This window comes from Salarias fasciatus, chromosome 20, assembly GCF_902148845.1.
Source record: "Salarias fasciatus chromosome 20, fSalaFa1.1, whole genome shotgun sequence".
Taxonomy (NCBI): Eukaryota; Metazoa; Chordata; class Actinopteri; order Blenniiformes; family Blenniidae; genus Salarias; species Salarias fasciatus.
In genome coordinates, this window is record NC_043764.1 from 24,781,426 (window position 1) to 24,808,158 (window position 26,733).

Below are 26,733 nucleotides of genomic sequence, written 5' to 3' on the forward strand. Positions count from 1 at the left end.
AGCAGCGTCCCGTGATCGTTTCGGAGTCGCTGTCTTTTAGGTCTATGACGTTTTCTTACAGCGTCGAGAGGAGAATTTTTATTTCTGGACACGTCACTTTAATCCATCGACCGATTATTTAAAGGTGGAGCTTTTGATGACGTGGACTTGAATTGACCGTGTCGCCCGACACCACTGCGACAGTTTTCACCCGCTTTGGTTTACATGTGTTTAACTGGCCTGTGCGGCGGGGCGGTTCGGCGCCGACGGGCCTTCAGCATACCTGGAGTATGATGGATTCAGTCTGAGAGCCTGTACCTTAACTCACGACTGCCTGAACTTACGTTTTGCACTTAATTCATGTTTTGTGTTTGACTGCGAACACTGCCGGGCTTTTTGAAAGGACTGCTCTTCTTTTCTTGTTTTTTTTTTTTTTTTTTACAGTGTCCTTCGATCAGCTCGTGTTTTGTGTTTTGAACCTTGTGGGAGGTTCCACCTTTCTTTCGGAGCTGAATCCGTCATTGAAGTTGATGTTCTTTTGGTGTTTTCACCAATGACAAAAAAAAAAGTAATAAATCACTCATGACTTTTGGCTCTGTGTTTTCTGCTTGGAACCTGATAATACAGTCTGGAACTGGCAAAGGCGCTTTTTCAAGAATTTGATTCCACTTTGGGATCAATACAGGATTCAAAGATCTAAATTTAACGTCCTCTACAGGGCGATAGGCGAAGGCTTTGGTTGCTGCCATTTCACAAGTTACTGTGAAAACCGAGAGACTCCTAAAATAGTCCTGCCGAGCAAAGCAGGGACCGAGGCTCCCCTTATGGAGAGGAAACCAACACCGCCGGGGGCAGAGTGCAACGTAGGTGAGGCCATTCCAGTGAAAGTGACATTTTAGAAAAACAGACACAAAAGAAAAACAGTCTGGAAATCTAAATAATCCAAATTGTATTTATTGAAGCAAACTAGTCAATAAAACAGACCGGACAGCTTAACAAGGTCCCTCACGCTGGTTATAAGAAGTGACTGTTGTTATTCAGACAACAGAAAAAAACCTCACTGATCTCACCTGCGGCCTCATTATCAGACGGGAATGTATCCACAGAACTGTAACACGTTTCTGATTTAAAAAAACAAAAAAACAAAAAGTAGCACAAAGGAAAAGAGCTCACACAGCAGAGAACAGACGAGGGCCTCAAAGAAACTGTTAAAAAAAGAAAAACCTTTGTTTCATTTATATTCCAACACGTTTTTACCACATAATACAAATTCAACAGGCTTTAAAAAGTTTTTCATTTCAATGATTATAGTTATTTATTTAGAATAATAAGGGCCAGATTGGGAAAGAGCTGTTTTGTTTTGTATAAATGTACATACGTCCTGGATGTCACCGTAGAGAAAAACTCCCCAGAAACTCAAAGAACTCCACTAAGTTTACTACTCTAACATTTCTGAAAACAAACTGTAAATAACAAGTGAGAGCTAATGGATAAATGAGCTACAGGATACATGATACCATCTCCAGGGACAGAAATGAAATGTCGGCGTGATGAGGGCTCGTCTCATTCGTTTGGATTCGGGTTGGCATCAGGATACTGCGAGAGGTCAAAGGTCAGCACTTTGCTGATGACACAGTCTCCTTGCTGTGGGTGGAACAGAAAAAAAAGAATCAAATATGTTTAAGTTGAATTGGCCTCCTGATGTAAATGACAAAAATACCAACATTAAACACTTCAAACATCCAGAAGATTCTATCAAGCATTTTTTTTCCACATATCCAAGAAGCAGTTATGACAAAAGTAATGCAGAGCTTGTGTGAAATTAATGGAGTGATACTTTTTGATAAATTTCACTCACTTCAGGATAAACGCCGATGAGCGAGTCTGCCTTGGTGTAGAATTCCTCCTTCAGTGAGATGACGATGGCCTGGAAGTTCTGCACCGACTGGTCCTTGATGTAATTCGCCACCTTGAATAGTTCAGATGGAATTTACGGATTAGATGACCGCAGCATAAATACAAAAAAAATAACATATCCAGATAAGAATAATGAGAAAAGAACAGGTTGCTAAACTAAACAGTGTCTACGCAGACCTTTCCGATGTTGGTGTTGTCCAAAGCCGCATCGATCTCATCCAGGACGAAGAAGGGAGCCGGTTTGTAGCTGCAGACGAGCAGGAGAAACTTTAAAACACCGCAGCACTGAAGCTGAGCGTACCACCACGAGGTGAGCATCGAGGACATAATACCTGTGGATCGCGAAGAGCAAAGCCAGAGCAGCCACCGTCTTCTCTCCTCCGGACAGATTGTCCATCGGTCTGAACCTCTTCCCCGGAGCCACACAGTTATAGTTGATGCCGTCCAGATACGGCTCCTCGGGGTTTTCTGGGCCCAGAAAGGCCTGAAGAACAAACATACACTCAGTGATCAGAGGAGCCTGGATGTGTAACAGAGAAAGTGTCTGGAATGTTCAATCACACGCTGAGCTGAATTTGAACCTGAGCGCTGCTGTTGCGCGAGAGAGCCTTGTAGATCTCATCGATGTTGGTGGCCACGGACTCGAAGCAGGTATTAAACCGATCGTATCTCTCCTTCTTGATCTGCTCGAAGGCCTGCTTGGCTTTCTTCGCTCTCTTACGAGCGGCCTCGAACTCTGAAACACAGGCAACCAGGTCAGGCGCTCAGATGAAACCGTTTGACCACAAAGCTTTAAAGCTTCAGCTTTTCGCTGCTCCTCACCGTCGCTGGTCTCCTGGAACTTGTCCCGGACGCTCTCGAGCTTCTCCATGGCTTTCATGTTGGGAGCGCTGATCCTCTGCAGGATGCTCTGCTGCTCGTTCAGACGCTGCTGCAGAGTGTTGGTCTCGGCCTTGATCTCCTCTTCTGACAGAGCGTCCTGTGAAAAGTCACACACGTATGAAACTCATCCTGCTGTTTATGATGGAGATGTTTCTTACATAGCAGAAATTCATTTTCAGCACAAAAGTTATGTTAATTTCCGGTTAGGATTGCAAACCTTAAGGTCTTCAGACAGGTTGCTGTAGTCGATCTCGATGAGAGCCTCTTTGGCCAGGACGGTGCTGGACGTCCTCTGGCTGCTGGACTCGTCGTTCTGGGAGCTCCCCTGCAATCAGCACAAACCACAGCGGGAGGTCAGGTTCGCTTCAGCCTCGGCGAGGCGACACTCTGAGCGCCGCGCTCCCGCACCTCTCCCTGGCTGATGTCGTCCATTGTTCCCGAGCGGAGCGGCAGCCGGATGTCCTGCATTTTGCAGGCCTGCAGCAGGTTGTGGCGGTCGCTGCGCTTCTGCTCCAGCTTGGTCTCGATGGCGGTCACCTCCTTCTGCAGCTGAGTCAACTCCCTTGGGGGTTAAAAACCCAACATTAGCAGGACAAAGTTACAGTGGAGAGAACATGTGAGCGTGCGGCCACTGACTTGTTGGCGCCGCCCAGTTTTTTGCGGATCTCCTCCATCTCGTGGTTTTTGTCGTTGACTTCGGACTTCTTGGTGAGGTGCTGGTTCTTCAGGTCCTGCAGCTGAGCCATGGTCTCGTCGATGATCTTCATGTGTCGATGCTCCTCCTGCGAAGTGCAGACCAGTGAGGTTCAGCTCGGCGACGCGTCAGACGTCAGGCTTCGCTGTCGCGTCTTGACTTCTGTCTCTTCACCTTCTTGAGTCGTTCGATCTCAGCCTCGTCCTTTTTCACCGTCTGCTCCCACATCATCACCTTCTCCTGGTCCTCCTTCAGCTGGTTCTTCTCATAGTCCACCTGGATACCCAAACGGGTTTTCTGGGTCTCGAACTCCAGACTGAAAGACAAGGAGTCGGGTCAGACATGAGAGGAAATCAGGGCCGGACTCAGTCCAGCTGGATCCCGAGAGACTGAACTCACCGCTTCTTTGCGATCTCATTCTGCCGCTTCACTTTCTCCTCCTCGAACTCTCGGATGTTCCTGACTCCGATCTCTTTACAGAACTCCACAAACACCTCGTCCTCCACCTGGAAAACCAAAGCAGTGACGCTACTGCACCAACACGCCTTGCTGAAGCAGTCGTGGCGGGATGCGCCCGTCCGCCAGCCTCACCAGGTTCATGCGATCCCGCAGGTCGGTGATTTCCCGCTCGCGGGACTGAATGATCCTCTTGATGTCGTTGATGCGGGGGCCAAAGTTTGCCAGTTCGCTCTCCAGCTTCGACTTCTCCTGCACAGCACGAATTAAATCGGATTTAATGGAACAGTCGAATTAAAAGCAAGGTGAAATTCATTCTGAGCCTGCTGCCGGGTCGTACCTGCATGTTGAGGGACAGGTGGCGGGTTTTCGTCTGTTCCAGGTCGCTCTGGGAGTACTTCAGTCTCATCTGCAGACCGTGAGCCTGAGACTGAACCTGACGCAGCTCCGCCTCCTTCCTCTTGGCCTTCATTTGCTCCTACAAACAAGAAAATTAAGGAAAAATAAATCATGATCAGCGAAGTTCGTGAGGACTGAACGAGTTCCTGTCAACGCTGCGCGTTACCTTGAGCTCCTCGGTCAGCTTCTCCTTCTTCTCCTTCAGCTTGTCCACTGCCTTCTCGTCCCAGCGTCTGGCCTTGGCCTTCAGGTCGCTGGCTCCTCCAGAAATGACTCCAGACTTCTGGAACAGGGTGCCGTCCAGGGCTACAGTCTGGGCGCAAACACAGAAAAACACATGAGCAAAACAAAAAAAAACGATTCTCTCAAATCTACTACGTTAATTCTAGCTTCTGCGGCCCAGGGGTCTGCAACACTTCTGACCAAAAGAAACACCTGACACTTTCTACCAAATAATATTTGCTAAAATATATTTAGGACTTGAATACAGTTTTGATATACATAAAAGAAAGCATGTTAGCTTATGTTTACTTTAACAGGAGACATTTGATTACATTTTAATTTGTTTTTATCGGAGTGATTTCTAGTGGATCAAGTTTTTATTCCTTTCATCTTTTTTATAATTTACCAAGGGAAGTGAAGTACCTTGTGTCTGTACGGCCCTCCGAAAGCAATCCTGCGAGCATCTTCTACATTCTCACAGACCAGAGCGTTGCCACAAGCATACTGCAGGGCTTTCTTGATGTGCGGCGGCTCATAGCGAATGACGTCGATCACCAGCTTGGCTCCTCGAAGTTCTCTCAGCTTCTCGTCTGTCGGCTTCACCTGTAGGGAAATAAAAAATAATTTAAATCATATGAGAATTTTTGTGCGTTTTGTGTGAATTAAATGTAAAAGTCTGGAATGGTAAGTTCACTTTAAATACTTTAGATTACAACTTTCAAATGGTCTCAGTGAGGAATCGTCTTGAAAATAAGTCACGTGTGTCTCGCCGTAGATTAAAACAAGATAAAATGTAGCTGCTGACCTCAAGGTAGTCCAGAGGCAGGAAGGTCTCGGGTTCTCCTCTCTGCTCTTTGATGTACTGAATGCAGTCTCTGCCAGTTTTCTCCGAGTCCACGATGATGGCGTCCATGTTTTTGCCCAACACTTTGGTGACGGCAATCTGATACTTCTTCTGAGTGGGCTGACAGAGGTCGATCAGACGGCCGTACTGCAAACAGAGACGGGCGCTTTTAACTTAAAACCCACCAAAAGGCGACAAGCTGGGCTCTGAGTGCTGAACGAAACGTGCTGAGCGTGACGCCGGCGGCCTACCACTGAGCCGGGATACAGTCTTTTGATGCTCTCCATGATCTCTGCTTTGCGCTGCTGCCGACTGTTTTCCTGCCTGTCGATTCTGGCGTCTCCGAGCTGCTCCATTACCTGTAGAAGTCAATAATAATGACATTCGTCACAGACTTTCCTCACGGCTCCGTGTGCTCGATGGACGGCATGGATTCGTTTCCCCGCCAAGAAATCATTTGTGTTGTCGGTCACGCTCAGTGTGAAACGTGAGCGGCGAGAAAAGGCCACTGGTTTGCACTTTACTGAAGAGAGGGAAAAAAATAACAGTGGCGCAGGTGGAAACACGCAAAAGGAAAGACCACCAGCTACAGGTGGGACACATTAAGTACCTGATTAAGCTCCATATTGATCTCATCAATTCTCCTCTTGGCCATTTCCACCTCCTCAGTCAGCTCCTCCTCCATGCGCTTCTGCTCGTCCAGCGACTGCCTGAGAGAGAGAGGGAGAGAGGGAGAGAGAGAGAGAGACAGAGAGAGAGAGAGAGAGAGAGAAAACGAACAGGACAAAGGTGTGAAAGGAGCCCAACAGTTCAAACCTAGAAGAAGAGATGAAATGAACGCACCGCTATTCACTGCTATACGGAAACATGAGCGCCATACCTGCTGGTGGTGATATAATCCTCCAATTTCTCAATACGTTTCTGGTTTTCCTCAATTTCACGGATTTTTTGTTTGATTTTCGCCTGCGGACAGTCAAAAGAAATGTTTCTATCAAACAACTGCGAATCCATTTGTCACGCCACAGATTTGCCTGATTAGAATCCACGCTTCACCTCCGTCTCCACTTTCTTCCTCTCCTCCAGGTCGAGCCGGTCCTGGTCAGCTTTCTGGTCACGGTTGAACTTCTCGAGCTCCTGAGCCAGCGTGGCGGCGCGTTTACTGGCCTCCTCCTTCAGGCGATGGTACTGTTTCACCTGGAGGACAAATTCACTCATGTTCAGATTGCTGGAATTCATCACTGTAGATTTGCATTAAGATTTCTAATAGTGTGTCATTATCGTAAAAACTAGAAATTTATAGTTGTATTGAAAACCAAATCACTTCAAAAATAAATTGAATTGAGTCTATCAACAATATAGATGCTGTTTAAATCATTTAAACTGAATGACAGAATCTTGATTGGGACCTGGTTTTCTTCCAGGGTGAGGTCCTGTCCCTGGCTCTGCGCCTCTTCTTCCATCCGCTCTTCAAACTCCTGCTTGGCCAACTCCACGGCCTTCATTTCTTTATCCAGCTCGTCCATGTCTGCTTTGCGCTTCTTGTACATCTTCTGGGCATTTTGCAGTGACTTCCGCGCCGCCTCCAGCTTTTTAATCTTGTGAGAGGTGTTCTCCTTGGCCTTGATGTACTGAGGCCTCTTCTGGTTCAACTCAGAGTCTTTCTCCCTGCAAGCAGAAATCAAAAGCGTATGAAGTCTTTGTATGCACATGTTACACAGGGACACTTTGAGGAGAAGTCACTCACTTGATTTCCTTCTCGATCGTCTGCTGCTCCCTCATCAGCCTGCCCAGCTCCTTCTTCTTGTCCTTCAGCTCCTCCTCCACATGGTCCATCTTTTTACGATCCTTCTCGATCTCCTTGTTGCGCTGACCGAGCTCTTTGTTCAGCTTCTCGATCTCAGTTTCGTTGTGGTAGAGCTTGAAGAGCTGCAGCTGCACGCTGGCCCGCGCCACTTCGTCCTTAAGACGCTGGTAACGCTCAGCCTGGTTGATCGCACATAGAAGAGAGAGAGAAGGATTAGATATTTACTTATATTGAATTATAATACAATTTACCAGGGAAATTCAGATAGTCTTTGTTTTAAAAATAATCAGAAAGCATAGCATACCTCCTCCTTCTCTTGCTTGGCCTCTTTGCGCTCGGCAGCAATGTTTTTCTTGCGGTGATAATTGAACTGCGTGTCCTCCTCTGCCTTCACCATCTCTTTCTTCCTGCGGTCGTACTCCTGCGCCAGTTCTCCAGAGCGTGAGATCTCTTCAAACAGCGCTGTGCGCTCTTTGGGGTTCTTCATGGCGATGGACTCCACAGCTCCCTAGAAGAAAGATGAGAACCAAAACACAATTAGCAGTAAGCTCTTTAATTCATCAATCCTCCTAAAACTGCTTCATCAAAACAGAAAGCAACACAATATTCCAGTTCTCACCTGAAAGACGAGGAAGTTCCTGGCCTTGATCAGAATGCCAAGCTTCTCAAGTTCTTCGCTGTATTCAGGGAGGCCGACAACCTTGTTGTTGATGCGGTACTCAGACGATGCACCTGACACGCAAAACAGCAACATCATGGACATTAAAAAAAAAAAAAAAAAAAACAGCATGGTTGTTACATTGAATATAGACATAAATTACATATTAAAGGTAGCATAATCAACAACTGTAGTAACAAGTTCACACAAGGTGAGCAACATGCAACACTGAAATACTGGTGAAATATGGAAGCCAGTCAAAATTTGATATTCTTTCTTTTCTTATTTTACTTGTCAAATTTTAACAATCTGTTCTTACAAACTGAGAAGAAGCACCTACTACATGCAAAAAAGGAATGGTGACATTTTAGAAGGATCAGACACTCCACACTCAGATTTGAGAAACATAAACACACATAAACACTGATGACCAAAATGTTCATGTTGCAAAGCCAGAGTTTTCCAGTAATAACAAGTGACACAGAAAGCTATTTTATCATTCATCCGGAAAACATTTAATGAAGTATCCATTGCATACAGAGTAGTCTTCATACCAATAATGACCCTCGTGAAGGAGCGTTCATCCCCGTTGTCCTCCTGGTACACCATGCTGACGAAGGCTCGGTTGGCAGCTGGCTTCCCTACAGGAGCTCCGTGGATTAGATCCTTCAGTGTCTTCACACGAAGGTTACTGGTCTTCTCTGCCAGCACGAAGCTGATGGCATCCATAAGATTGGACTTCCCTGCAACAGAATATAGATATTTAGCAATGCCGAGCTGCAAATGGAGATACCTATTCATGTCAATACACAAGATGCAGCCATGAAATGCAACCCTCATTTTAAGATTCTGAATTTGTGGCACATACAAAAAATATATAATATTTAAGAACTAATGTGCAGCACATGAATCCATCAATCATCTACACCACTCTCTACAGTTCATATTATGACATACGAATATTACAAATGAGTCTTGATCTGCAAAGAACATGTGTTCAGACGAAATTTCCTACAAACAAGGCTGCTAAAAGTAAACTTTAGTCTTTATTGAAAAAGTATCACACATTTCAACTTCTAAAAACGTCTCAGTTATACAGACATTACAGCCTGAACAACCAATACTTTAGTGTTCTGTTTCATCACACAAAAACACAGGCGTTTAGTAAAAACAAGCAGAAATACTTCAGGTCAAATAAACATTTAAGGATTTGTTTGCTTTTTCCTCTTATCAGATATTCACTATGACTCAACGAAGATTTGTTGCGCTCCTGCAGTCAGGTTTTCCAGAAATATAGAATTTGAAATATCACAGAATATAATGATTCTGGATAGTGTTCTTAGTTTTTGCAAATAAACAGCAAAGGCTTTAAAGCACTCAAAATAATTTTTATGTAGGATTTACAGCTCAACTGAAGGACTCTGCAGAGAGACACACCTTTAAAAAAATTATAAGTGTAAGCCAATAACTTCAGAATACAGTACAATTACAGTACACGCAATTATTAACTATATTGAAATAAGAGCTACAGGATTAGCAACTTTAACTAACAGTATCTTTATTCAAGATTATCGGTCTTCCAAATTAAATGGGATGAAGCAAGTTTGAATCATTCAGTCACTAATGCAGTGCTATAAAAACATGCAACAACCAAAACGTTAACTGTAAAATATCCAGTATAATATAAATCGTGTACCGCCGCCCTCCTGCACACCTATAAAAGACGTCAAAAGCAAAAACTGCAGGTTTTAAACACAAGTCTTAGGTTTATATTAGGACGCCGCGTCCAGCGTTAATCTACCCTACAGTACAAGGCACTCATGTCACAACATACCAGATCCATTGGGTCCGATGATTGCAGTGAACTTGTGAAAAGGTCCGATGATCTGCCTGCCTTTGTAGGACTTAAAATTTTCGATCTCAATCAGTTTTAAATAACCCATTTTTGCTAAATTCGCCTCGTTTTGTCTGCACCGTGTTTGTTAGCTTGGCGAAAGGTTAGCTAGTGGCTAATGCTAAACTCCTGAAAACAACATGTAAATTCACTCAAAAGAATAAACCTCAGGGCTAAATCTATCGCCGGCCCATGCATACGTTACATTCTGAAATGCACGCCCGCTTCCGTGTGCTAAAGAGAGTTATAATGATTAAATACGCTCGCAACGGTTGTGACAACAATGCGCCATTTTACAGTCCGACAGGAAGCCCGCAGAGCGCGCGAGACGTCAAATCCCGTTGTGTCTCGCGAGATGGTTCTCAAGCATTCATATTTACTTTTTATCCTTTTTTTAACACTCCTTCAATATTTCTTATAAATACAGCACAAGATTTTTGCTCTCATATAGATAATATCTTTTGTCCTATTATTAAAAAAATGTTATTCATCACAGCGTTCCGGCGTTGCCATAGTTACCAAAGACCTCTGAACACAACAAGGAAAGTTATCGCACAGCTGTAACAACAGACCTGCCTACCAGCAGGTAAGTGTTGTAAAAATTATTCTGAGAACACAAATGAAACTTCTTGATATCCTACGTGTGGAGTTATGGAATGGAATCGACTTGTCTCACTACCATTGTGCTTCCTATTAATCTAAATATTCTGGTCTAATGCATTAGTATCGTTGTAGTGCTGTTCCATAATGCATGCATTTTGGTATATCTACACCGTTGAAACACATGAAAAGCACTGGACCACTGTGTAAATTTGAAACAAATCTCATTTCACCATTGCATCCCACAGTAAGACTCTGCATATTGATTTTACTGTAAGGAGGCTACAGGTAGCCGGTTTAGATGGGGGATAAAGTGATCTTAAAAAGACAACACTGAAAAAGCACAAGCTGAATTAAGTGTAAACCATTTACTGGTCTGTACCACCTTTATCATCCGACAGATCATCATATGGTGGTTAATTATGATATTATCACATTTTAAGAGTAGGATGTCAATACAAATGTTCTACCTTGTTTTCTGGTGACCTGTCAAGGTGTACCCTGCTTTCGCCCTTAGTTAGCTGGAACTGAAGGCTAAACATCTGCTGTCATAATGTCATAATGTTGCTCTAATTAGAATTATAAGGGATGCTATAATCATCAGCATATTGAGAGCACATGTTTCTAAATTGTTGTAAACCATCAATGGAAGGATTGAAGATTATCAAATCATCAGTGTAAATTAGGTCAATTAAGTGTTGCATGGTATAAACCCAGTGTTACATGTAATCAGTTACAAATAATAGAAATGACAATAAAAGACCCTCCTTGAAGAAATAAAATGCTTTCATAAGCCTGACACTGAACCAAAGTTCACTTTGCTATAATCCTGTTTGTAACCTGTCACTGAAGCATCTCTGGGGTTGGTTGTATCAGTTAGTATCAAATTGATAGCTCAATCAGTTGAATATCTTCACCAAAGTTTTTGTGTGTAATAATCAGTGTGGGAATGCTGTTTTCTGACAGGAGCTCAACTGAAACTATGAACATATGCAAGTTGGATTTGCCTGATGAGTCTGCAGATAAGGCCATTCAGAGGCGAAGAGCTGCAGAAGCAGCCCGAAAGGCCCGCGTCTTCAACACCCGGCTTCGTGTGATTGGCCTCGATGTGGATGTTTTAAATCAACAAGTCCAACAGAAGAAGCATCAGCAAAGCGTAGAGAAACAACGGGACAAGGCTTATGGTAAATGGGCATGATGGCAGACAAATGGATGGACATACTGTATACAACTGCATTAAGACCAAACAGACATCAGTGAAGTCAAAGCACTTACGATAACTGATGTGGTCTGTTTGTCCACTGTGGGCAGAGTAACGGCAAGGAAAATATTTTATTTACAGTTTAGAGAGAGAGAGAGATGTACGTATATAGGTTCATGCTCAAGGTTCATGCATTGGTTTATTCGTCCATCAGTGTTAGATTTCCCTGTAATGTTTATGATGAGTTACAGTTCTCAGAGCGGTTCTCCAGTGTTCCACTCCTCTACCTAAAAGCTTTTTGGTTTGCCCACACGACCACAAATGATCTACACTAAAGAGATCCCACAACTCAAACTAAACACATGATTACATTTGGATTTTTTTTTTAATTACATGACAGATGACCTGAGAATTTGTCAAGATGAGGCACTGCTGCAGCAGGACATTGAAGACAAAGAGAAACGAGCGTCTCTGCAGGCTGGCCTGGCACAGTACTGGGCCACTCATCAGAGACTGGAGGACTCCCGTGATGCTGATCTCAAGTGTGGCCTGAAGGGGGCGTCCAACCTCACCCTGCCAGAGAGCCACCTGGGGCCTGCCAGTATGCAAATCTTTCAGGTGGACTCACTGTTGAAAGGCTTGTGGTATAAGGGCTTCAAAGGGCAGTGGAACAATACCCAGTGAACATTTTAATACGTAATGTGCGTGTCTGTGTTTAATGTGCAGGGGGAAGGGATTGGAGAGGAGCAAACGAGAAGAGAACAAATGAAGAAGACAGAGAGAGATCTGCGAGCGCAGATGGATGACAATGAAAGAAAGCACATGGGAGACAAGCACCGAGGTAAAAAAAGACACGCACTCACACTGTGCTTACCGATGAGCTTACACTGTGCACACCACAGCCACACTAAATCACATACGTGCTTCATGCCTTCCTGCACAAACAATCACACACTCCCACACACGGCCCTCTCTGCCAGGTGACATTGACAAATGCTCATCCCTGAAAGCTGTAATACGCGTGTGAGTGTGTGTGTGTGGCCAAGCAGCTTTGTACAGTGGATAATGCAGGTGTGAAAAGCACACATCACACAACGTCTGTCTCCGGTGTGTCACAGAGATGCTCATGAGCAGAGAGATGGCGAATCAGGACCTGAGGTGGCTCGAGCAAGCTGCTCTAGAAGAGGAGTGTAAGAAAGCCGCCCGCATGGCGCTCGACAACTACAATCAGGCTCTGGTACGGTATGCGCACGTGCACGCACAGATGGACGCACAGACGCTCATACGCCACCCACTGATGTTGATGCTCAAACCCAAATCCTGAGGGGTTTGAACTGTGACATGTCGCTCTCTGGTGGGATTGTAAAATTACCGTGTGCACACACACTTGGTGCATGCAGGCGGCTATCATGTTGGTATCAAGCAGCATGGATGGTTAAACCCATCTGATGAACGCCCATGCCTTGTTTTCTCTCTTGAAAAGCTCCCACTTAGCTCTTCCCTGGTTTGCTTGAATGCTCCCAGTTGAATCCTCCATTGGGAGGCATCACTGCAAATCCTTCAGGTCATGCTGTTTGTCATGACAATTATGTGGTTTCTCTAATAACCACTCATATGCATGATGCACAAACAGTTCGTCTGACTGAGTGGATCTCTCAGGAGGGTTGTACCCATATGGTCGAGTCCCGTCTCTATGATAGATGGAGCCACATTTTAGATTTTCTAAAGCTCCTTGGGGACAATCAATCAGCTGTCCGTGCACCAGTGGCGAGGCCTCAGACTGTTTTGTTCCAACAGGCCGCAGAGCAAGCAGCGAAACTGAAGGATCACCAGAGGAGAGAGGAGCAAGATAATCTCGCCGAGATGTGGCACATCCTGACGTCTGACATGATGACGGAGAGCGCAGATTTGGCGATGGGAGGCGGGACGCCACAGGTTCTGCCTGACAGGTGGAAGGGGATGAGTGCCGAGCAGCTGAGGAGCGTCTACAGGGAGAGAGAGGAACAGCGCCGGGAGAGAGAGGTACCGCCGTGTTTTCACACTCATTTCAGTGATAATGAACTTCAGTGCAGTTCATTTGCTGAATTGCTATTCGATCCCAGTGGACCAAACAAGCAGGCGTCTTTGGAGCAGAGCTCGTGGCTCTTTCACATGAGCTCTGGGAAGGGGGCGGGGTTACACTTGGGGGGGAACCTAGATTACCAGATTTTTAGGTTTTTTTTCATTGTTCCATTTGTGTCGTTCTTTCTTAGGCTAAGTTAATGATTTCTCTTTGTAAAGAGAGCGTGTATGACTTCTTTAAAAATAATAATGTGCATGTTTCTATATTGTTCTCTTTAATTTCTGATTGCTCAGTGCAGTTGAAGTAAAAAATGAAGATAAATATCTCCAGAATGATAAAACAATCGGAAAGGGTGTTAGTTTTACTCTTTCTGTTCAAATTGCTGTCAGATTGAAGTTTCATTTCCCTTTTGTTAAACGAGGAAAGGTGACAGGTTGCCAGTGATTAGATTGTAGTATGAATTTGGTCATCTGAACCCAATTTTCCCAGTAGATTTTTCCTGACTTAAAAGTATGATTTACATTCGTTTGGTCTGATATTTCCAGTGAGATGCACTTTTAGCTGGTTCAGTTCTTCCCGTTCAGGCCTTTCTTTCTTTACGTCTTCAGAGACAGCGTCAGGCTGAGAAGATCCAGGACGCGGTTCGGGACTTCCAGCTCCTGAAGCTGTGCGGAGAAGCTGAGGAGGAGGAGAGCAGAGCCGCACAGCTGAGGAGAGAGCGAAGGGTTCAGATGGACCAGTACAACATGCAGCTGGCCAGGGAGCAGCAGGCACAGTCAGTCCTCCACCCACTTCTACTCTCCGCTCTATTTATCTATATATATATTTAGTGTAGGTGATGAAATACTTTTTGTGTGATGAAATATTTTGTGTTTTTGATACAGACAGGAGTATCTGAACAACAAGCTGTACACCAACAAACCCACCAAGGACTACTTCCAACAATTCAACCGGAGCTCCCGCTGACCTCCCCTTACCTTCTCCCAGCTTGTCCTCTTCTGGTAACACATGAATAAAAGTGGCTGCTATATGAGACAAGCATGGCTCAGTGATTGTTACTCACAGCTTATGTGTAAATGACATTTACTGTCTGTTAGTGGCAAAAACAAAAGGAGCATTTGTGATATGGATTGTTCCACGTACTTTATTTTTCAATCATATATCCAGTTACAGTGTTAAATTCAGAATGCAATTACAGTTACATTGGCCCCACATGTGGTCGAGGTCCACCCCACGTCTGCTGTCCACCATTACACATACAGGCATCGTCGTTGTGCTAATAGTGCATCCCACACACCAAACACCACCCAGAGGCAGTGACACACACTCTTTCCTCTCACTCCCAGCCAGGTATCATTTAATCTGTGTTTGAGTTCTGGAGATGCGCCTTTAAACAAACCAATTCACTTTTTCTTTTTTTTTTTTTTTAAATAGATTTTCACTTTTTACCTACAAAAAAGGGGGAAAACAACATTGAAAAAGCAAAGGCCAGTGTCCACAGGCATCCTCTCAAAACATAAAAAGCAAAGAGTAAGTGGCAGTCGAGTGAGTATCTGTGTGTGTACAGTCGTCCCTCATTCAAAGCTGACATTTGCCACCAACGCTGACGAACACAGATGTTTTAGCAGCAGATAGTTGAGTTAGATTATTGGCATATTTTGTCATTCACGGTTCCTGTAGGAAAATAGATTTTTTTTTTTTCTAAAAAGCTTTGTTTGTCCTGAGTGTGTTTGGTGAACCAACAACACCTCCTTCAGTGCCACTAACCTTTCTCGACCTCCCACACACACACACGCACACACACGCACACGCACGCACGCTCAGGGACTGTCAGGCGACGTTTTAGCCAGTGGCAAGCTTTTGTTAGAGTAGGGAGAGCATTGCATATAGGTGCTCCCTGTGGTACGCACTAACTGGCTCACTGCATTCCTGCCCTGCATAACTGTGTCAGACAAAAACTCACTGCACTGCAACGCATTGCCGGATGATCATGGGCATGAAGGCAATCTCAGCTTTATTGTGATGCGACTAGATCCACTAAATGACACAAATGTAAAACCTTTGAATTTCAAATTTTTGATATGTTTGCAAACATCTACAGAACAATGATTTTTTTTTTTTTTTTCATTTTTCTCTTTTATCGTTTCTCTGCTATGAACTATTTTTGCTACTCCCAAATTTCACTGCAGGTAATTAAAAAGTGTAAAGTTTGAGGTCAAAGCAATAGTACAGAAGGAGAAACAACATTTTTAAATTTGCTGGATTAAAACCTGCACATTTTTCACAGTTTTTTTTTCTTTTTTTTTTTATCAAACATGTTTTCTAAGGGTTGTATTTACATTCAGTGAAAAAAAATGTCCTAGGTCTACCTACATATCTCCTCCCTCCAGTACCTTGTAAGTCAGTTTCAAAAGCCAGTAGCATGTAAGTGCTACCTCCGATCAGCACTGAAAAGAATACATTCTCTGTGTTTCACGAACATCATCTCTTTACCTCCGCCATACATGAACCGGCCATCAGCGCCTGTCTACAGTATCAACTTGCATTGATGAAGATTTGAAAAATAAAACTTGAGAGAGTTGCGTCTTCACTCTCTGATCTGCAAATATACACGAATACTGCTCCTTAATCAGTTTGTGTGGTATGAGATGGAGAGGTATGAAAAGATTGTGAAGTAGAGACAACAATGTTTTAATACAGTGTAGAAAGAGACAAGGACAGATACAGAAAGCTACACATATGACACAAAAAAATTACAGTATCATTTCCAATAATGACATTACACTTCTGGTGGGAAGGCGAGAGTAATGACATCAATCTGGTGCTTAATGCAGATCCAGCAGGCACAGGAACTTAGAGGGAGCATGTACATATCTATAATACTGTATTATGGCTAAATAGATAAATGTAGATGCAGCTATATACACCAGATGCTACTCAGCATTTTCGCAGCAAGTTCCTCTTTAATGCATCCAATGTTGCTTAGAGTAAGAAACTTGGCCTCACTTAATATCAATGAAAACATCTTGATTTATGAAAGTCAACGATTTTATATATAAATTGTTTAGGAAACAATATTAAAAAAGATGTAATTAAAAAAAAAAAGACACATGACAAAACGTGAGACTTTGTATTTGAAAGCGGTTGAGAAAAAAATGTCACTGGCAAGTACAATCTGACAGCTCAAATGGCATTAGACAAACAACACCATGTGTGAAATCATATCAAACATGACTAACATCTGAGATTCGAGACTTCTTACAGCAGCGCTGCCGTCTGTTTTCCATCGCAGGTCTCCACCATCATCCTCCTCCTTCAATGCACTACGCTGCATCTCAACATGACCCAACCTAAAAACCCCTGATTTTTCTAAATGTACAATATTCTGCATGAGTCTCTGAGGTGAAAGACGAAACGAAAGAGGAGAAAGGGAGAGAAATGGATGTTAGTCATTTAAATTGGTTGTAATGTACACCAACAAAAAAGGAAAATGCGGTTGGGAGGGGGTCAGTCAGACTTGTATCATGTTGTCCACTACTTTGGACACTCCTTTGGTCAGAATAGTTCAGTCGATCAGATGATTGCCAGTGGCATCTGAGTAGTCACCACATGATTGTGTATTAGTTGACAAATTACAGATGAGTGAGTCAGTAGGGAAGTGGAGCGTATGGGCACATGAGTTTGGACATATTTTGGTCTGATGGCCCCCGGTGGACGGGTGGGAGCTAATCGAGGATGGTGACTGAGTTGGGCATGCCGTTGGTGGCCGAGGGGACGTTGGTGGGGTTCAGCAGGGAGCTGTCCTGCAGGCCGTGGTACGCCTCCGGGCCCTCGCTGGGACGGCTGATCTGGCTGGCCAGGGACTCGTCCATGTTGAGCTCGGTGGTGACGGCGCTGCTGCCGTTGAAGTCCAGGTTGTCCTGGCTGCACAGCTTGCTCTCCTCGCACAGAGACGGCTGGCTGGCGGTCCGCTTCTCTTCCAGGTCGCTGCAGGACGGGAAGAGGTGCAAAATAACACATCGTATGGCAATGAAATGGTTTAAGATCTTTATCAAGCGATGTCAAAACATCACCGACACACTGGACTACCAGGACGTAAATACAGTATTCTTTTGGGAAAGTTTAAAGAATCTTTATCAGAATGAAACCACACCTAACTTCTCTTTGAGGTTTTTTCCCTCTGCTTTATAGAGTAAATTAAAATCAACAATTAATCTGCAAAATAATCAGTATCAATAATTTGCATCACTTGCAGCCACGTATGTGTTTCTTACAGTAAAAGAATACAGGTAATTCAGGAAGCGAGCTAGGTACTGCCAAGGAATAGGAACGGATTGGGTTTGGGATATTGAATCACATCAGCATACCTTTCTAGAGATCTGCAAAGCAGGAGCAGGCATTAGGGAAGAGAGGGACAGTGAAAGGAACACAAAGGGTTAGGAAAACCAAGCAGTGCTGAGGGAATCGGGGCAGTGTTAGGATTTTAAACAATCGACAGACACATCAAGCGCATTCGAAGAAGCAGCGAGGATTCAATGCGAACCTGTACTCCCCGAAAGTTTCGTCCTTCATGGGCCGCGCTTCTGAGTCCATCGGACCGTCTTCTTTGTCTTTCACTGAGGATACAAATGATTGGATTTCAGTATCAGTCAGATCTTTGCCATGTTTCTCTCTAAGCCGCTGTCTTCCACACTGATAATGACATGCTGTCACCGAACCAGATAACATCAAGTTTGTGGAAAGATTTGGTCTATCTTTAGACTGGGTCTGTTGATCTGGCTCTACGATTCCACTCAGTTCCTCTTCTGAGCTTCGGATGATATAATAACCACTGATGTTTGTGTTGCTAATTCAATTCCAAATCGCTTAAATAATTAATTCTTTGGACGTATAATGCTAGCAGACATGGTCAGATTTATTATTCAATTAGTCAATGCTTTTAGCACAAAGAGAGTCCACCACACGATCGCTCCCATGTGTGGAAGGAGCTGAAAAGCTCAGATTTTTTTTCTCCGCCTAATCATCCAGGAGCCCTCAGGTTGCAGCTACTCTTGTGCTTTGTGATTATTTCACTCTCTCTTTTTTTTTTTCCCAGGACAAATCCCTGCACAGCAAGGAAGGCAAAGCTTAAAAGGTCTGTCTCACTTAAACGTTCGGATAGATTAAGTGAAACTGTTCAAGTAATTGGAGTGGGACTGAGAGGTTTGTAAAGTTTTCAAATGAGACGGCCTGAACGAACTGCTGTTTCATCCTCGCATAAACACTGTTGCAGCTTCGGACAGTTTTATGGCTGCAGCCTGCAGCTGTGTTACCATCTTAACGCCTGAGCAAGAATAAGCAAGAAAACAGTTCTACTGAGGATTTTCAGTGTTGGATTGCACCACTCGCCTGAGTATTTTCCCCCTTTGCTCCTCTTAATGAAGCAGAGGATGAGCAGTATCAGCAGCAGCAGCACGATGGCGCTCACCACGCCGATGAACCAGCCCTGGGTCGCAAAGCTCGGCTGCACCTCAGTCACTTCTTCACAGCAGAGGAGAAAATAGAGCACGGTGGGAAAAAAGACAGGGCTTTTTTTTTTGCTTTTTTTTTGTGGCGTTGTGGAAACGGGAAGTATAAGAAGATTGGAAAGTAGGAGGAGGTTAGTAGCAGAGACGAGATAAAAGAGCGAGCAGAATCTGGAACAAAAGAGACAGAGCATTATGCATTCTGACAGCGTGGCATTTCACCAGGGAACCAAAGAATACAGCGAAACACAGCAAACAAACACACGTAATGGATCATTTCATATGGCTAACCAAGGAGTCTTTTCACACGAGTCTTTGAAAACACTTCACAGGAAGAGAGAAGGAACCGTGAGAGGCACTCTCCGCTGGATCAGGCTTTATATTTAGATGTGGGAAGCCCAGAGGAGAGAGCAGATGAGATAAAATAAGAGGCAAAAGAATGGAGGCAGTGTTAACACTACCTGTCCCGTTTGTGTCGATCTCAACCTCGTAGAAGGTGTTGTTGTTGTAGATGAAGTGTAGCCAATAATGAGTGCCTGGAGTCAAGCCCTGGAGCTGGTGGGAGGACTGAGACGAGTTCACCTTCTCCGTCTTCTTCCCCTTACTGCCCTCTGCGAAAGGAAAACATCAGCAGCATCACCATCAACTTCCTTCTCCACTGGTGTCGTTCAGAACAGTACAACTGCAGATATACAAATCAGCCACAGCATTTATGACAAGTGGGGGAAAAAAAATAACATTGGCTATTTTTTTTACCCTTTTTCCTGAAATACTGGATCTGGAAGTCAACAGATCGGTGTCTCTTCTTGGCTATCCAGGTCACGTTGGCTGAATTCTCCCCAACTGACACGCTGATGTTGACAGGAGGAGCTGCGATGCATCCAGACAGTAGCACCAGATGTGTTATTTATATTGCAGTGCAGGTGGCATAAAGGCAATTATAAAGATTACGAGTATTTTTTTATATTTTTTTTTTCACCTCCATCGAGTGTGGTGGCCCCCCTCATTGTGATCGGCTCTCCATCGCCAGTGTCAGTGCGCCCCCTGAGGTAGAAGCGGTAGTGGCTGTGGCGGTCCAGGTTTCTCAGCGTGAGCTGGGTGACTTTGGGGTCATCTATTGTCTCGACCTGCATGGGGCTGTCTTCACTCTCTATAACTGACCAGAGCAAAGCCAAGAAAACATTCAATCACAGTTTCATCTCCGCTTTGTTGTAGGAGACAAGTGACTGATCGATGACTGTAATTAAGATGCTCTGCTAATGACACGTTTCCAGTGGTATTGATTGAGCAGGAGATGAATCGTGTGGCGGTTTTGACGGCGTATCTGACTTTATTGATAAGGTATAGAATAAGACTTGATGTATGTGCAAAAAGCACGTCAGTGATGAAATACAAGGGGTGCTCACTCTGTTGGTACTGCAGCAAATATCCAACAAGGATTCCGTTGGGCTCGTCAGGAGGCGTCCAGTGGAGGGTGATTTCTGTCTCTGATGGGCTGTCCAGTATCAGGGACATGGGACGACCCGGGACTGGAAGGAACAAACATGCCTGATTAAAATAAACGTGTCAAAACAGATTCATATGATATTTTTATCTGTTGACCAAATGAAGCTCAGTCTTCTCTACCCCACCAGCACAGCATCACTCTGCTTTCTGTATGGAATTTAAATTTGATTAAATGAAACAAACTAAATATGACCCGTCTTTGCTTTCTTTCACTTCAGTGCCCTCCATTATTCTGTGAATATCAGAGTAATTTCCTCTGCTGTAACCTTGCACTCCTCCTGTCTTGTAAAGCTCTCTCACTGTCTGTTACTGAACCGCCCCACCCAGTTTCCATCCATCACCTTCCTCAGTTCATCCCTTAGCTCTCACCTCCCTCGTTGGTGTCGAAGGGCAGCGGCTCCGATTTTGGTCCTTCTCCTTTTGTGTTGTACACGGCGACGGCCAACTTGTAGGAGGAGTACGGCCGCAGCTCGCTGATGACCTTCCTCTCCTCATTGGGCCCGGTCTCCACCACCGTAGTGCTCCCAGACTCCAAGGACCTTCGGTGCCGGTGATGGCTCCTGGAGCCCAACCTGGTCAGGTAGATCTAAAGGCAAAGGAGTCAGCACAAGAAATGATACGAAAAAGAGAAACATGTCAAGTGTCTGAGAGACAATTTAAATAGAACAAACTACAAATGTTCAGTGTTTGTAGACGATCTCCCCATTCTATTCTGAAGGGGAGATAATCTAAAAAAAGATGAAACTCTCTTTCCTCACAACCTTGAAACTAGCAGGAACTGGTGCCTCCGTTAAGTCAACATGTGGCTGCTTCCAGTGGAAAAACAATCATTTTTTATTCATGAAGTTGTCAGACCAAACAAGAGAGGGGGAACAGCGGCAGTACCTTGTATCCGAGAAGGTGTCCTCTGACTGTCTCCTTGTTTATTGCTGCCCAGGTCACTTTGATCGTAGTACTGTCTATTAGTACAATACCAACATCCATCGGAGACTCTAATGGAACTGAGAGATTAGGGTATTCTCAGTAAAGTGTACTGCTATTGCTAGAAAATTGTTTCAAAACCACTTTAGAAAGTATTTTACCATCTTCTGCGGAGTATCCGATCACAGGGTCCGGCTCGGGTCCTACCCCTTTCTCATTGACGGCCTGCACTTTGATATCAAAGGCAGAGAAGTTTCCAACGTCGCCGACAATGAAGGGCGGTTCGGTCGTGTAGTTCATGTGCCAGTTGGGTCCGCTGCCCACCACCCGCCTCCACAGCACCCGGTACTTGAAGTCAGGTCCACCGAATTGACGTTGTTCCATTTTCTACAAAGATGGGGAGTCCGGCTGATGAGGCAGAGCCTTTTTTGCGCTCTTTCAGATGACGGTGGAGTTCGGTGACAGGCTTACCTGCCAGGTGATGAGCAGAGTGCCCGGGTCTTCAGACTCACTCCTAACGTCCTCGGGGTTACTGTCTGGAGCTGCCAGTGATGGAGATGAGAGACAAGTTCAAACATGTTTATTTATGGTTCCCGGGGACAAAAAAGACGTGGTTGGTACGAGACACTGGCTTTTACCCTGAGCAGGTGTAATGTGGATTTGAGAGGGCTTGCTGGGGTCACTTTTACCCTCTTCATTAATGGCAATGACCCGGAAACGGTAAGACATGTAGGCCCACAGAGGTAGGGTGGCTCGCTCCACATCTCCTCGTACTTTCGTCAGCTCCTCCCAGCCCTTCTCTTTTGAATCTTGGTCTTCAAACTCCACCACAAACGCTGCAGAAACAGCCGTGGTGAGATGGAGACAGGTGGACAGGAAACCGCAAAGTCAATAAGTGATCGAGTGACACTCTATGAGTATGTTTACACATTTGAACTGCTATAAAAAAAAAAAAAAAAACCTTCCTTATTCAAACACTAAATCCATTCACATCCTTCAAAAAAAGCTTGCGCATGTGCGTGTGTGTACTAAACCTTGCACAGGGCTGTTGTGGTCATCTCCAGGAGTCCAGCTGAGAGTGATGGACAGGTGTTTCGGATTACTGATCTGGAGGAGAGACGGAGGGTCCGGACGATCTGACGGACAGAACCAAATGATCAATTTCATCTGCCAGCGCATCCCATAAATAAATATTGATTTTCAAACAGGTCCAAATTCTTTGTTCTGGGTGCTCTTACCACATAGAGTGAGCGTGGCACTGGCTTCAGCCATGTCCATCTTTGTGATGACCTGGCAGGTGTAGACGCCCTCATCGTCGAGTCCTACATTAGCCACCATGAGGTCTTCTCCTTCAAAAGTGTATCTGAAGAAAGACAATCACAGTTCTGCTTTTAATTATAATTATCAGGTAATACATTCACGTGTTAATCTCCTTTTTGTTAAGCTCAGGAGTGTGTTGATTTCTGTATTTGTCCAGGACACCACAAATAAGACTGATATGGGAAAATGACCTCTTTTCTGATCAGGTATTCAAGATCAAGAGGATAAAAATAAAATTCAGCCTCACTTCTCGTCACTGTGAGATTCAAACAGCTTCTGGTCGTTCTTCCTCCACTGGATGAGCGGGACGCCGAGTCGGGGGTCACTGAGCGCCTGACAGGTGAAGATTGCTGTGTTTCCAGGCTGCACCTTCTGCGCCTGCGGAGGTGACAGGATCACTGTCCTGTCTGGAACAGACAGCATGAAGGGACATGAGGCCGAGGCCAGCCGCAGGAGGTGCAAATAACATCAGCTGCTGAGAGACCAAGTGTGTGTGCGTGTGTGGTGCGTGTGTTTGTGTGTGTGTGTCTGACTCACTGAACACTTCCAGAAAAGCGGTGATGGACAAGGTGGTGTTCAGTACAGAGCAGACGTAGGTGCCCTCATCATTGCGGGTGACATTAGATATCTCAAGCCCTCCGTTGGTGAGTTGGTTCATTCTGTAATCTGCCAGTAGGGAGGACATTCTGCCCCCCTCCCTGAACAAAGTGCACACACACACACATACACACATTAAGAACCTAGAAAGGAGCGCACAGAAAACCTCCAAGCGAATGCACTGGCTGATGAATCCACCAGTTTAATTGCCACTGTGCTTACTGTGCTGAAAAAACAAGGCGGGATTGGATACCTGCCACGCCGACAGAATCCACACTCACAGCCCAGATGTAGCAGCATTTGGTCGGTAATTTATGCACAAGAAGAGCTACCTACGCAATAATCTTACATTTGTGGCATCTGTCAATTTAAAAAATGTACAAAACAAGTTTAAATCAGGCACAAAGGAGTCGTCTTGTGCCTTACCAGAGGACTTTAGGTTTAGGCGAGCCAAAGGTTTCACACTCCAGTAAAGCTTTCTGGCCCTCTGTAAACGTGTACGTGTTGCTGTCCTCAGTGAGGATTTGTGGAGACAGCTCTGAAAACGCCATACGCATAGAAATCAGACACTGATTCACACAAACACACACATGCAGAATAAACAGGCACTCACCAATGACGTAGACGTTGGTGTTGGTGAGGATGGCTCCATGCTTGTTGCTGGCCTGGCACTGGTAGATTGCAGTGTCTCCAAAGTTGACATCCTCAAGGATGAGCGATCCGCTCGCCGTCAGTCTGCGTCTGGGGTCTTTATCTATCTCTGTGACGGAGGAAAGTCTGTCAGTGCGTGGGACAGGCCCCAGCGCGCGTCGGTGGAGGGATGGCTGCACTGACCTGAGAGGGGGATGCCGTTGATGGTCCAGCTGATAGTCGGGGTGGGGATGCCATCTGCCTGACAGTCCAGCCTTACAGTCTCGCCTGGAGCGTACAGCTGACTGACCGGCTCTTTGGTCCAGTACGGAGCAGCTGCAGACGACAGAGTCGAGCTCAAGACAAACAGGCCGCCTCCACTTTCATGTTACTCAGCAACAATATGGAATTCACACAGATCTAAATCCACAAAAACCTAAAAATTTAAATAAAAAGAAATCTTCACAACTGGCTCCTGAATGATTGGAGTGAATATGTGTGTATAAGCAGACAAACCTTCCACAGTCACTGTGTAAGTGTGCACAGCTCTCCCCTGTGAGTTCTCAGCTATACACTGGTATTCCCCACCATCTGTCTCAGAGATGTTAGTGAAGCGCAAACGACGGTCAAACATCTCTTTAGTAGTCCGAGACTCCGACAGCTCGCCGTCCTTCCTCACCCACAACAATTTAGGGGTTGGTCTAGAGAGAGAAAGAGAGTAAAAAGAAAAGGATTAATGAGAGAGTACAACATCTAAAACAGTGAAACAAGCAGAGAGAAAGAGAGAGAGAGAAGCATGTATCAAACGTAGAAGACAACGAGAAGCGGAGTTGGCAGGAGATCGCATTAATGGAACCAAATGGAACGGATGAGGGGCAGGTAGGATGGATTAAGAGGAGCAGCTTATGTTTTTTGATTGATGGGCAAAGAGGCCGACACACACACTCACTCACACGCGCACACACACACACACACACACACACACACACACACACACACACACACACACACACACACACACACACACACACGCACACACTCACAGGCCTTGGACGATGCACTCCAGCTCCAGGGTCTGGCCCCTGAGGGTGTGGTACGTGCTGTGGGCTCCCGTAGGTCTCATCATGTGGGGCCTCCTGTTCCGCGGTACCGAGTTCGCTGGACAAAGAGGAGGTGGAATTAAAAAGACAAAAGAGGGAGAGGCTCATACATATGTATGGGCAATTTTCAGATTGCAGTGCTGCTGACACAGCAGCCACTTCAGGAAGTCTGAATCACAAACACACACAGAGCCAGTCTTTACATCGCCATCTAGAGCTCCTCCACACACACAGAGGTCTCATGTTAACGTGTGCTTCTTCCTGACCTCTAGCTTGGGCCACAGATGCTAACAGCCACATCGCAGTGTGAGCCGCATCTCATTACCGCTGGGCTGAGGAGGTGATCGGCCTCCTGCCGGCTCTGGGATTTCTGCTGGATGCGGTCGCTGCTTCGGTCAGCACAACACGGCCCCACATGGGGGAAGTTGACTTTGGTTTAACGATGGCGCCTCAGTAGTTCACAACAGACCGCACAAGAAAAATAGAAAGGAAAGCTGTTTTTGTTGATGTCTGCAAACAGCCCGTGCAGGCTTAACCAAGCCGACGCCGTGCTGGTCGATCAACATGTCAGCTCACTTTACCTCAAAGCAGCAGATCTCTGTAGTTGCACTAGCACAAATCTCTTCCCTTCCCAAACAGATCTGAATTTTGAGGTGTATTAGCACAACAATGTTTATGGCTTTCAGATGAATACTTCACACACACACTCATGGCTCCTTCAGGAGGAATTATTACGTCTAATTTTGATGAGCTCTAATCATTTCTCCGAACACCGCAGATAAAATCCTGAATGTGTAGAGTTCTCAGCCATAAACGGTAACAGAATGACTGCGCACTGTTTGCACTGCTGCCCTGCAGCAAGTTTCCTGGTTTGAACCTGGTTTTTCCTCATCCAGTCCAAAGAGATACTAATTAAGTCAGCGGTGTCAAACATAAGGCCCAAAACCAGCCCACAAGAGGCTCTAAACTGGCCCGTCAAACCACTAAGAAAGTTGTAAAAATTTCAATGAAAGCACTTAGTTTTTTTTTACTAATAGATTTCTTAAGGGTGGTACAGGAACCTGAGCTGAGACATCGATGCTGCTGAAATGTTAGCTCACTAGCATGAGCTTCAAAGCCATGCTGTCAGATTGACTTTGTAAAAACTTGAGACTGTTGTCATTTTCAGAAGGAATTGTTTGGTTTTATGAAAATAAACTTCCATCACATGTACTATGCGCCACAACAAAAGAAAAGCTTTTAAGTTCAAATTTAAAGATTATCATGGCTCTATCGTACCAGTCCGACTCATTCTTGTCTGATTAAGTCAGGGAGGAAAACTTAAAAATATGTAAGTATTCAGCTCATGTTGTCCTTGTGAGATGGATTGATTTTTTTTTGATTTTTTTTTTGTATGTACCGGTAGGTAGTTCATTTTCACAGTTTAGTAAAGAAAAAATACTGAACTATCTCCTGTGACTCACAGGCTTTGTCCTTGTTCAACACTTTGTAAGAAATGAAATGAGATTTTTTTTGTGGGTGAGTCTAATTTGAAGCCTTTGAA

The 26,733-nt window shown here is 44.8% G+C and overlaps 3 protein-coding genes across 5 annotated transcripts in view; 1 reads left to right on the plus strand and 2 right to left on the minus strand.

Annotated features, from left to right (window-relative positions):
- Window positions 1-911: 911 nt before the first annotated feature.
- LOC115407995 (structural maintenance of chromosomes protein 1A) lies at window positions 912-25,974 on the minus strand. The gene is made up of 27 exons (XM_030118568.1): window positions 25,964-25,974; window positions 9,690-9,900; window positions 8,410-8,598; window positions 7,817-7,929; window positions 7,502-7,705; window positions 7,138-7,376; window positions 6,800-7,058; window positions 6,447-6,587; window positions 6,274-6,356; window positions 6,004-6,103; window positions 5,645-5,752; window positions 5,355-5,540; window positions 4,973-5,152; window positions 4,494-4,640; window positions 4,269-4,406; window positions 4,064-4,180; window positions 3,872-3,978; window positions 3,647-3,788; window positions 3,415-3,560; window positions 3,187-3,340; window positions 2,996-3,103; window positions 2,719-2,875; window positions 2,478-2,632; window positions 2,229-2,380; window positions 2,074-2,143; window positions 1,838-1,948; window positions 912-1,623 (listed from the first exon to the last, which is right to left on the minus strand). The coding sequence occupies exons 2-27, from the start codon at window positions 9,796-9,798 to the stop codon at window positions 1,543-1,545; spliced, it is 3,696 nt and encodes a 1,231-aa protein (XP_029974428.1). The 5' UTR covers window positions 9,799-9,900; window positions 25,964-25,974; the 3' UTR covers window positions 912-1,542.
- On the plus strand, window positions 11,332-14,590 carry ribc1 (RIB43A domain with coiled-coils 1). The gene is made up of 7 exons (XM_030117794.1): window positions 11,332-11,533; window positions 11,951-12,168; window positions 12,277-12,391; window positions 12,669-12,787; window positions 13,348-13,572; window positions 14,221-14,387; window positions 14,497-14,590. Exons 1-7 carry the CDS (start codon window positions 11,332-11,334, stop codon window positions 14,576-14,578), a joined length of 1,128 nt encoding a protein of 375 aa, XP_029973654.1. The 3' UTR covers window positions 14,579-14,590.
- The window catches only part of l1cama (L1 cell adhesion molecule, paralog a), a 43,933-nt gene continuing 32,516 nt past the window's right edge, over window positions 15,317-26,733 (minus strand). For 2 of the 3 annotated variants that reach the window (XM_030118567.1, XM_030118565.1), the window contains 22 exons: window positions 25,134-25,248; window positions 24,607-24,791; window positions 24,295-24,426; window positions 24,074-24,220; window positions 23,887-23,998; window positions 23,401-23,561; window positions 23,111-23,270; window positions 22,782-22,906; window positions 22,578-22,679; window positions 22,182-22,379; window positions 22,015-22,085; window positions 21,705-21,930; window positions 21,508-21,623; window positions 20,992-21,208; window positions 20,523-20,645; window positions 20,096-20,272; window positions 19,873-19,986; window positions 19,578-19,727; window positions 19,001-19,132; window positions 18,156-18,228; window positions 17,980-17,991; window positions 15,317-17,599 (listed from right to left, as the gene is read on the minus strand). In XM_030118567.1, the coding sequence (XP_029974427.1) occupies window positions 17,338-17,599; window positions 17,980-17,991; window positions 18,156-18,228; window positions 19,001-19,132; window positions 19,578-19,727; window positions 19,873-19,986; window positions 20,096-20,272; window positions 20,523-20,645; window positions 20,992-21,208; window positions 21,508-21,623; window positions 21,705-21,930; window positions 22,015-22,085; window positions 22,182-22,379; window positions 22,578-22,679; window positions 22,782-22,906; window positions 23,111-23,270; window positions 23,401-23,561; window positions 23,887-23,998; window positions 24,074-24,220; window positions 24,295-24,426; window positions 24,607-24,791; window positions 25,134-25,248 (3,110 nt within the window). In that variant the 3' untranslated portion in view covers window positions 15,317-17,337. The remainder of the gene's footprint in view (window positions 17,600-17,979; window positions 17,992-18,155; window positions 18,229-19,000; window positions 19,133-19,577; window positions 19,728-19,872; window positions 19,987-20,095; window positions 20,273-20,522; window positions 20,646-20,991; window positions 21,209-21,507; window positions 21,624-21,704; window positions 21,931-22,014; window positions 22,086-22,181; window positions 22,380-22,577; window positions 22,680-22,781; window positions 22,907-23,110; window positions 23,271-23,400; window positions 23,562-23,886; window positions 23,999-24,073; window positions 24,221-24,294; window positions 24,427-24,606; window positions 24,792-25,133; window positions 25,249-26,733) is intronic. The other variant, XM_030118566.1, reaches the window with a different exon arrangement.

Coding starts and splice junctions, on each gene's coding strand:
- LOC115407995 (XM_030118568.1), bottom strand. CDS start 9,798: ATGGGTTATTTAAAACTGATTGAGATCGAAAATTTTAAGTCCTACAAA. Junction 7,706..7,816: donor GGAACTTCCTCGTCTTTCAG/GTGAGAACTGGA, acceptor TCTTTCTTCTAG/GGAGCTGTGGAGTCCATCGC. Junction 2,876..2,995: donor ACCTGTCTGAAGACCTTAAG/GTTTGCAATCCT, acceptor GACTTTTCACAG/GACGCTCTGTCAGAAGAGGA.
- ribc1 (XM_030117794.1), top strand. CDS start 11,332: ATGAACATATGCAAGTTGGATTTGCCTGATGAGTCTGCAGATAAGGCC. Junction 13,573..14,220: donor AACAGCGCCGGGAGAGAGAG/GTACCGCCGTGT, acceptor TTACGTCTTCAG/AGACAGCGTCAGGCTGAGAA. Junction 14,388..14,496: donor GCCAGGGAGCAGCAGGCACA/GTCAGTCCTCCA, acceptor TTTTTGATACAG/ACAGGAGTATCTGAACAACA.